The sequence below is a fragment of the Apium graveolens genome, chromosome 2 (genome assembly GCF_009905375.1).
Source record: "Apium graveolens cultivar Ventura chromosome 2, ASM990537v1, whole genome shotgun sequence".
In the NCBI taxonomy this organism is placed as follows: domain Eukaryota; kingdom Viridiplantae; phylum Streptophyta; class Magnoliopsida; order Apiales; family Apiaceae; genus Apium; species Apium graveolens.
In genome coordinates, this window is record NC_133648.1 from 12,452,386 (window position 1) to 12,464,303 (window position 11,918).

The 11,918-nt window shown below is 28.7% G+C and overlaps 1 protein-coding gene across 1 annotated transcript; it reads left to right on the forward strand.

The window, feature by feature from the left end:
* The first annotated feature begins 10,305 nt into the window (after window positions 1–10,305).
* Window positions 10,306–11,869, forward strand: LOC141706976 (aspartyl protease AED3). The gene has a single exon (XM_074509901.1). The coding sequence runs from the start codon at window positions 10,413–10,415 to the stop codon at window positions 11,739–11,741; it is 1,329 nt and encodes a 442-aa protein (XP_074366002.1). The 5' UTR covers window positions 10,306–10,412; the 3' UTR covers window positions 11,742–11,869.
* The last annotated feature ends 49 nt before the right edge of the window (window positions 11,870–11,918 follow it).

Sequence of the window (11,918 nt, forward strand, 5' to 3'; positions counted from 1 at the left end):
CTTGTGAGACAAGTTACATCCTTTAACATCCTATACCAATCAATAATTATTAGTGAAAGTTTAATATTTTTTTAAAAAAACTAAATCAACAAAATAAATGTGACTAACGTGATGGTCTTGCTCAGAGGATGATGAGCCACTGGACGATGATCTGGACAAACTGGCCATGGAATTTTGATTGGACACCAAATTGAAGCTGATGGATAGTGAACTTTTAATTGTGTTTGATAGAGGGACAATGAAGGTGATATATATAGGTACCAAATGTAGGTGTTATAATACAATTATATGTTTTTAGCGTTTTTTTCCGCAACAGATACATGACACATTTTTTATTTTAGAATTCAAAAATCAAATTCTTCTTCTAAACTTATACACGGATATGAAATATAACCGTCGTTAAATATGCTTATTTTTTCGACCTTGTAATTCAATATTCAAATTTTTTTGTTAAAAAAGTTTAGAGATATTAAATATAACCGTTGTAATTATTACGTTTATTTTTTTTATTTTCCGGTTATGATTTAAGACACGTTATCTCTCTCGTGATTTAAAAATAAAATTTTCGTTGTTGAACGTTTTTTGTTTGATATTTTTTATCATTTAAATGAATATTTATCATTACTCGTAAACATTCATCTTGACGAACAATTTGACATTGAAATTTTTATGACACTCCGGTTTCTCACCGTTATATGCTAAATTTAGCAGGTCACGTAAAACTAAGTTGGACTTAATTTTGGGCTGACACTACAAAGGCCCGAAGAAATTAATCTGGACCTCTTTTGACATCCTTGCTCTAAAACGAAATCTTTCGCCAATTCAAAATTACCTTTTTTGTACTATTATCCTATTAGGGATTGTTGTCCCTGAGGAAGACATGCCTCAAGTTAAAAAAAAGCATTGGGGTACTTTTGTAAATATAGAGGTCGTATTTATATTTACAAATTTGTCCTTAAAATATTATAATATAAAATTTCCTAAACTCATGTAATTTACCTGAGGACACCTTAGGTCCAATTTTCTCATCTTATTATTACTTACTCCCTTTTAGGTTAGTAATCGAGCCGAGTCGAATACTGTCAGGCTCGGCTCGAACTCAATTAAAATAGTTCGGGCTCGAATTCGAACCTGACTGATCCTTTAATTTCAAGTTCAAAACTAGGGTCGTAAAATATTCGGTAGGCTCGAGTTCGGCTCGAAAGCTCAAATTAATTTACTAAATATTAACAAAAATTTGAAATATGATTAGTTCGGCTCGAGTTCGGCTCGATAAAAATAAATAATATTTAAAAAATATATTTATAATAAAAAATTAAAAATAATATAGGCTCGATAATTTGAAGCTCGATATTGGCTCCGTTAAAAAATAGAAAAGCTCAAGCCGAACTCGATTATTTTCGAGCCGAATTCAAATTTTTTACGAGTCAGACTCTAGTATCTCACTAACAGCTCATTTACACCCCTCCACCCTTCGTCCCTTTAAGTCCGTTAACATTTGAAATGAAGTTTTCAATGGACATTTTAAAACTCTTATCTAGTATAGTTGTATAACATATTTTGAAAAAATAAATCTTTTTGAAAAAAAATAAATATTTAATATTTATTCAGAACAAAAAAATTTCAAAATAATTTATATAAATATACTGGACATGAACTTTAAAATACGTGTCAAATATTTTATTTCAAATATTAGCAACTTAAAGGGACACAGAATATAAGTTTGTAAGTGTGATATGTACAATTATCTTATTACGGAAACAAACATTTAAAAACTCTGTTACGATTCTATCAACAAAATAATTTTTCATGATAAAAAAAACATAAATACCAAAAATAAAAAAAATTGCAGTAAAATGTCCTAAAATGTTTTTATATTCTATCACGATTCAAGACGACTGAGACAAGGCCTCATTCTGTTCGCCACATAAATGCTAACTTTTATGTTTGAAAAATTTTATACACAATAAAAATTGTTTGAATATCTCCAAACAATCAAGTCTTAAAAAATATTTTAAGAATCTCCTTCGCGACGGATATTATATTTTGATATAATTCATTCACCTGAAAGTATCTCTTGACAAAAAAATAAATAATTTGTAGTAATTACTACTGGTTATCATATTTTTTTGTCTCGTTCATTTCTATACAGTTTTACTTTTTTCATACCTTATTCAATTTTATACATTCTGAATCTTACCCAAAATAATAAAGTTTGAATATAAAAATTAACCTCACCCTCTTATTTTCACTCATTTCTTTTACTACACCCTTATATTCATTAAATATTGATTGAATCCATCACTTTATCCAATATTTTTATTTTTTCCATTAAATTACATATTTTCTTAACTTTGATACCTAAATTGTATACAAATCAATAGAAGAGAGGGAATGGTAAAAAATAGAGATATTTTTGTATGACATGACATATAGGCCAATCTGACATTCTGGTCCCAGGAAGGATTAACGAATTGGACTGCCACAATTTCTGGTACTTTTTTTTTTTGCCAAAATTTCTGGTACTTTTTTTTTTTGCCAAAATTTCTGGTACTTTTATATTCATCTGAACTAAATAGAAGTCTCGTGAGCTTCTTTTGGGCCTTCTTTCGATGACAGGATAAGGTTAATTTATATCTGGACCTTTTATTCTTATTAATTTTAAAATTATTATTTAGTTATTTTAATAAGGTCTCCAGTTCAGTGTCAAATAAGATTCCGGAAGTACACAACTGTTGAATTTAATTAAAAAAATATTATGTCTCTTGTATAGTATAGATAGTCTCGTTTAATTTTATTCAATTTCTTTTTTACATGTCCCTCTCAATTTTATATATTCCAAAAAAATAAGTTTTATAATATAAAATTTAACCACATTTATTTATATCCACTAATTTCTTTTCTTACAATTATTTTAGACATTTAATATTTATTGATCACATTATTTTATTCACTTTTTTATTTTTTTCTCTATTAGATTATATATTTTTATAATCTCGGTGCCACATCACATATCATATAATTCAATAAGACAACGGGAGTTATACACAATTTGGTATTATGCCTAGTTGTAGTTTGGTTATTCTCAATAATGACCCATATATTTAATTAAATGATCAGAATTGTTTAGTTTAAATACTAATAAAATACATTATCTAAGTTTTTAGATTTGAATCCCGGCAATATTATTATTTATATACCACGTAAATTTTTATATTCAGACTCCCGGAAATAACAAAATTTATATTATTTTTATAAACATATTAATAAGGTTAATAAATCAAATCTTATCAATCATAAACATTGGACGCTATATAACAATTATAATATAATCATAACTAGAAATGGTACACATTCATATTCAATTTTCATAATAAGGTTATAATTCTATATTTTTTTTATAAATAAAAAGCTTTCATCAATTTGAACACAGTATAGTCGGGATAAACCTACAACTGCCGATATAACCAGATGGTAAAACAAATAATTTATTAAAATAATTAGATGATTTGTTTTATAATCGTTTAACACACACAATTTACAAATATTTGAACCTAAAAACGAAATCACAGTCATCCCGAGCGATCCAAATTGCACTATTATTTAACCTGGTATCAAAGCTCAGTTTAGGGGGTGGTATCGAGTCCGAGTCCTCTCACCCCCCATTTATTTAATTTAGATATTTGTCATTGGTATTTGTTATTGGTATTAATTATTTTTGTTGTTGGCAATCGTAGAAAAACGTATCGTACCATTGACGAGGAATGTTAAAAAGTATAAGATCTTATTCGGAACTTTCTTCCTTCCTCTACCACCTTAAGGTTTTAGCTCTACTGGTTACTTAACGGCCGGATACCAGCTATAAACATGCCGAACGTATAAACTCGTGAAGGATGAACAATCTTTGGTTGTGAAAAGTGAGCTCTTGCAGTGATCACCACCGTCCCAGATTCGATAAAGACTTTCCATATTATCAATAATATTAATAAACTTGTTCTCAACACATCTAACACCAAATAAATCCAACAATAACTAAAAAAACATAACAAAACACTCTAAAATAAAAGACAAAACACACGCTCAAAGGAAAGAGACCCAGAAATACAAAAATATTGGGTTTTATTGAAATGAAATTAATGATAACAAAAGAAAAGGGACCCAGAAATACAAAAATATTGGGTTTTATTGAAATGAAATTAATGATAACAAAAGAAAATGAATGGACTGTGGCTTTCCACAGAGAAAACCAGTAAAAGTCCCTAGATTTACTTGAAAATGGATAAATCCGAGGAGAGGAGAGGAGGGAGGCCGTTGGACCTTCCAGTTTAATGACCAGGATCGTTAGATCAAAATATTAAGGGTCCAAAATCGAAATTTTCGTGTTCGAATTCCGCTAACATGAAACATTTTAAACTAGATATAAAAATGGCGACTAGGGTTGATGTTTCCATTTTTATATTATTATTTTAAAAAAAATAAAAAGGTTAACCGTTTATATTTTATCATTCATATATTATTTGATTTTAACTGAAAATTTTATAAATTCAAATTAAAATTTTCAAAATAAGACTGTCATTGTACATCAATTTATTTTATTATTTTGTTAGTTACATTCAAATTATTAACAACAATATAAACAAAAAAAATACAAATATTAATAAAGAGGGCTGTAAAAGCTAGTATTTGTAGTTCCCGGGTTCGTTTTTTCGGTGCAAGTACTCTTGCACATAGGGTTTATTAGGCCATTATTGAATTTCCGTTGGATATAATTATACAAACCGGAATATTAAAATGTGATAGTTTTGACCGAAATAAACGACGTTTGGTGGACTTGAAGATAGCAGTAGTAAATAAATGGAGGGAGGTGGGTCCGGCTCAGCTGGAAGTTTGTTTGTGCGAGTGCGCCCCGTGACCGACCGGATTCTCGTGGTTGACCAGCCTTGTCAAAAGATTCCAAAAAACCCAGCTCAAGTTGCTTTTGGTTCACGAGTACGTCTGTGCATGCGATTATACTACTGTGTATATTCCTATTCTCCTCATCCTTGTTTTCTCGATAACTCTTTTTGTTAGATCCCGTAATTTTGAATATAACACGACTTATATGATATACAATAACATAAAATACTAATAATTTATAGTTATCATTTTAGTACACGACATGGATATTTACAAATATGAAAGTATATGATCGGAATTTAGTATAGTTATTGTATTTCATTTTTGAGTACACCACATGACACGAAATATATGAAATAAATAAATATTATAATTAAAAATTAATATTTATAATAAATATATACATATATTTTTTTTAAATAATACTTGATTTTACAATATTTTATAAAATGTGATCCAAAATATATATTTTCAATTTATTTTGTAAAAAAATTAGCTAACAAACTTATATTTTTATATAATTTATTTATATATTTTAATTAATATTAATATTCAATTTTATATGAAAAACACGATACGAAATGACCAGAAATGAAAGTACATGAAACAAAGATACACGAGTCCTAAACATGTTGATTTTATATTTAACATTCAAGTATATGAAACAAAAAAAAATACACTATACAAAAATATACGACACTCACGAATTGACAGGTATACTTCATATCCTTTTAACAGAGAACTTGTCAAGATAGTTTGTATAATGGTATTCCCAGGGCGTCTCAACCAAGTCTGAGACCCTACGCGAATCTTAGAAATGAGGTACTTATTTTTTAACATATATCAAATTAATTAATAAAAAACATCCTTACATAATAAAGAATTTTTTTACAAAAATAGTATATTAACAAAAAATCTATGTTCTATTTTCAACTTGATATATTAAAAAATCCAGAATGAAGAGACTAGCACTACCTCATAAATCCTGAAATAGAGTTCACTGTTGCAATAACACATACATCAATAGAACATTTAAAAATTAATAAAACACAATATTATATTATTTAAATATTGCTCTTGCTTTTTTAGAAGCAAAATCACTAATTAATTTTTTGTATTTAATATCTTTTAACAAATCATTTTCAATGGATAAAATAGCTAACCCATTTAATCTTTCTTGAGACATGGTGGAATGTAAATAATTTTTTATCAATTTTAATTTTGAAAAACTTCTCCCCGCAGATGCAACTGTTACGGGGATTGTTAACAAAATTCGATAAATAATAAAATAATTTGAAAATGAGTCAATTTTACTAATAAATGATAAATTTATCTTTAGATTTCTTGTAAAACAACACGTTTGCTATTGATATTAAAGATCACATTTTTTTGATAAACTGATAAGCCCCAACAAATGTAACAACAGGAGCATCTCCAAGGGGAGTAGCTATAATTATTAGCTAAAATTATATAAAATATGTATTATCTAGAATTTGTTAAATTTGTAAGAAATTTTGCTTTGACGGTATTAGCTATAATGATTAGCTATATTTGAAAAAATAATTTTGATTTATTAATTTTAAATTTCAACACTAATATTTTTAATGACTACGTTTTGATAAAAAAAGGATTGTGAAAGAAATATTAATAAAACATTGATTATTTTTTTATTTAATACAAGTGGAAATAAATTATACAATTCATAAAAACATATTTAATGATATTATTGTAATATTTAAACATGTGAAAAAATTAGTTATTAAACATTGAATATACATTTCAAAATATTTGCTAACTTTTTTATTATATTAGTTTATTAGTAATTTTACATAAGTAATATAAATTCGGTTAACACTAAAAGAAAACTTATATTTTTTCCTGTAAAATATTTTAATATGTACACTTGACATTATTTTATATAATTATATATATAATTATATATATATATAATTATATATATATAATTATATATATACTATAAATATCAAATTATAAATATTTATATATATGTACACCCGTTAGGGTTAAAGTAGGATATATATATAATTATATATAATTATATATATATATATAATTATATATATATATATATAATTATATATATACTATAAATATCAAATTATAAATGTTTATATATATGTACACCCGTTAGGGTTAAAGTAGGAGAGTGCATCATAGTAAAGTTTTTTATATAGATGATGGCATTTCATTCAATATATCTAGCGTGCTGTCATCTAAAAATAGTTAGGTCTGTGCGTTGGAGTAGTCCTTTTTTTACATATTAGTTATAATTTCAAAAAGTTTCTTGCCACATAGATATTATAGTTAACAGGTGCATCTATTGGAGATGCTCTAATGTCATTTATTTTTTCAATTTGGTAAAAGAAAATCTAGGTTATATTTTCTAATACCAATTTGATATTATTTTTGGAGAATTTTTCTATTTTATATTTTTTACCTAAAATAATTTTCTTATAAAAATAATTAATATTTATGTATATATATAAAGGACAAAAAATATTGGGGGCCTTGTATATGGGGTTGCTAAGCACCGCTTAACTTTACTGTTGAGCCGGACTTGGGTATTCCAACTCATTGTTTTGACTCGTAATAAATATTATTAGACTGAAAATTTGCTTTCATATTACAGTTAAATATAAAGTATACATTATATTTTTATTTTCAAATAAAATAACAAAATTGCTAAAATAATATTTTTTCTCGATCATAATACTATTATTTTAAAGAGTTTTAAGTGTATAAAATATAACTTTGAAGATGCCGTTGTTATTTAACACACTATAGTTAGTAACATTTTCGAGAGTCCGAATTTTGTTAAAATAAAATGATATATATGATTGAGCAACGGGTCAGAGTCAAATATCGAAATAGAAAAATTTCAAAAATCGAATCAAACTCGTTTTATGGAAGAACTGAACTAGAACCGAACTGTAAATTTTGGTTTAGTTCAGAAAATCTGAATTTTTAAATTTATTTATATATATTATTTTATTTAATCTTAACTAATTTGGATTATATATTAAATTTAACTTAGTAAAAAGTATTTTTATTAAAAACATAGCATTTTATATTCGACTCCTTTCAAAAATTTAATATAAATATATTGGTAATAAAAATCAAAACATCACGTATATTTAAAAAATAATTAATGTAGCATAACATCAAATTTTGTCTTAAAATTTATTATAATCTTATATTTTTATATATGATAAAGTTTAAAATATAATATAATTATATATATATAGTTGGTTCTGTTTTTTATAGATCTAGTATGTTAATAACGAAATCGAACCAAGAATTATTTTTTTTAAAATTAAAATTTAAACCGAAAGTGAAATTTTAGTTCAGTTCAATTCTCGGTACTCGGTGTGACCGGAGTGCGTGTGAATACGTTTAACTCTGAAAGGAAAACTTCATGACTTAATTGCATGAAAATGGTATGAGTTATAATTTTTTTGCACAAAAACGGCTAACATATAATAATAGGCACTCGTATGACTCATGTATAATTTTTTTATCACCATGTTGCATTCCGTTAGGTATCTTTAACGGACGTTGGGGTTTTCATAAATTAAAGATGTAATTGCACGAAGATGACCTAATTATAATATTTTTTCACTAAAATGATCAATCAAGAAATTAAAAATCAAAGAGCATTTATAAAATAAATCAATCACGGAATTAAAAATCAAATAGCAGCTACAAATTAGCATAAAAAACTTATTTTTTTATAAAGTTAAATGACTTTCCTTTTGTATAACTACATAATCACACCTTAATCTAAATTTCCAATCTAAATTTCCAGGACATAGTCAAGACGAAAACAATACCTTAATCTATATTATTGGGACAGAGCCAAAACTATAATATTCACATAAAATAAGTGTTAAAAACATGCATATCGGCCATGTTTTGCTTAGAATTATGCAATTTCTTATTTTCATTTACAGTCTAATAACATGGAAAAAATAATTAAGGATATTAATGAAGAATACTAATGTACCAACATATCATGATGAATCCAAACTCCATATCGAATTATAGGATTCAAAATTTTGCAAGGCAACATCTAAAAATGATAGTTATAGAGTATCAAAGTTTTACATCTTAGGGACGAGACAACTCATACAAAATTAGTACATATTCAATAAGCACTATAAGCTAATGAGCATGATGTAAAGAAACACAAAATATTTCAGTATAAAGCCAACACAGATCGAATAAACTAAAGAGAGACCTTCGGGTTATACTGAAAAGCCAAGAAATACACACAAAATTATGCACTCGACTTCACACAAAATATCAGCAAAACCGTTATTTTCAACAGGGTCTGAGATAGAACTATAGAAAGATTTATAGCTGCTCTTTAGTTTTTAATTTCGTAACTGATTTAATTTGTTGATATTCTTTGATTTATTATTTAATAGATCATTTTTGTGCAAAAAATAATAATTAAGACTATTTTCATGTAATTATATCTTTAATTTAAAAAAATCCTAACGTCCGTTAAAAGTAACTAACGGAATGCAATCGGGTGGCAAAAAAATTATATATAAGTCATACAGGTACCTATAATATTTTTGTGCAAAACAATTATAACTCATGCCATTTTCGTGCAATTAACTCCATATTAACACATACAAGATAATTGTTTTCCCATTTGGCAAAATGTACGTATATATGTACTCTTTTTTTTTAAATAATTAACTTATTTTTTAATTTTGAAATTAAAATTTGATTATAATCATAATTAAAAAATTCATAAAATATAAATTTTTTACAAAGCATAGGCTAGTTACTACTCATAACTTTATTTGCAAGACATGCTTATACTTATACTTACCTTAGGAATCAAACTACCCCTAGTAAATTGTAAACCACATACTCTGTGAGCCCCAATAGCTAAAACCCAACTGCTACAAGCTCCCAAAAATTTGCAGGGTCCTCCCATAATTCCAACCAGTTCGTTATCTGAACAGCAATCCCAATGCTACAGCCTACAATGTACTTAACCCTACTTCCCTCCCTCAGGCTACAGCCGAAGCTCTCGATAAATAGGTAATCTCGTTAAAATCATATTTTTTTTAATTTTTATATAACAAGTATAATATATATTTTTTTGATAAAATAATTACCTCCTTAAAATATTTTTTTTTCAATCTAGATCCTATTAAATTAAAAAAGTTTAATTATATCAGTAATGCCATTTTTTCTAGTTTTTTTGTCTACGGGTATACACTACCAAGTTACGCGGTAAAATTTGATCGAGTCTTTTTGTGGTTGATAATATGTACCGACCATAATGAGCCAATTAATAAAAAGTGTATGATATCGGCCGTTAAAGGACAAATCCTATATTATAAATCAAATAGTCATAATAATGGGTGCTTGTATAATTCTCCATCGGCTTTAGCTTATATATGTGTCTTCAGTACATAGCTCACGGAATCATCCCATACATTACACTCTCTTGAACTAGGTTTGGTTGAGTTATAATGTGTTCATTTAAGGATTGCACCATTCTTCTAACCTTCATCTACACTCTTCTTTTATCTACAACAGCCACTGCTTCTGATGTTTGTTCTTCCTCCAACTCCAAATCTGAAATATCAATTGTCCACATTTATGGCAAATGCTCACCTTTCAATGCACCAAAGCCTTCCTCATCTTGGGTCAACACTGTCTTAGACATGGCCTCAAGAGACCAACAAAGGCTCGCTTACTTATCCAGCCTTGCGGGCCTGAAACCCACTAAAGTTCCGGTTGCGTCAGGCCAAAATGCATTGAACATAGGCAACTATGTGGCCCGGGTTAAAGTAGGTACCCCGGGCCAACTCATGTTCATGGTCTTGGATATTAGTAATGATGCTGCATGGATCCCGTGCACCGGATGTACACAATGTACATCCACCATATTTTCACCCAATGGATCTTCCACGTACGTTCCACTGGATTGTTCCATGCCTGAATGTATCCAAGTCCACGGACTTTCTTGTCCTGCATCGGGCACGGGTAAATGTCTTTTTAACAAGTCATATGGAGGGGATTCATCATTCTCTGCCACACTTTCCTATGATTCTATTGGTTTAGGTAACGATGCTATTCCAAATTATGCATTCGGATGCATCAACGAAGTTTCTGGCAAATCAGTTCCTCCCCAAGGTTTATTAGGCTTAGGCCGAGGACCCTTATCACTTCTTTCACAAACTGGATCACTTTACTCGGGTATATTCTCATATTGTTTACCAAGTTTCAAATCATATTACTTCTCTGGTTCACTTAAACTAGGTCCTCTGGGACAACCCAAAAACATCCAAACCACACCGCTTCTGAAAAATCCACACCGTCCTTCACTATATTATGTAAACCTCACCGGTATAAATGTAGGTCGTGTCAGTGTACCCATTGCTCCGGAGCTCCTAGCATTCGACCCAAACACCGGTGCAGGAACCATTATAGACTCTGGCACGGTTATAACCCGATTTGCCCAACCCGTGTACACTGCAATAAGGGATGAGTTCAGGAACCAAACAACAGGTCCCTTTAGCTCATTAGGAGCATTTGACACATGCTTTGCAGCAACAAATGAGGATATTGCACCTTCCATAACGTTCCGATTTACTGGATTGGATTTAGTGCTGCCAATGGAGAACAGTTTAATACACAGTAGTGCGGGAACAACAGTGTGTTTGGCAATGGCAGCATCACCAAATAATGTAAATTCCGCGGTGAATGTAATAGCAAATTTGCAGCAGCAGAATTTGAGGATCATGTTTGATGTTGCAAATTCTCGTTTGGGTATTGCTCGAGAACTTTGTAACTAGTACTCTGGTTGATCATGTTGCTGCATGTATCACTATTTCAGCTTTCATTTCCAAATCTTTTTGTATGAATCTGCATGTATGTTAACTACAAAACTTCAATGCAGAAGCTGTACCAATACCATGACTAATGCCTGGTCTTGTGTGCGTGTGTGTGTCTGCGCGTGTTTGTAGGTGACA

Bases quoted from the DNA above. Each gene is read 5' to 3' on its own strand.
- LOC141706976 (XM_074509901.1), top strand. From the start codon at position 10,413: ATGTGTTCATTTAAGGATTGCACCATTCTTCTAACCTTCATCTACACT.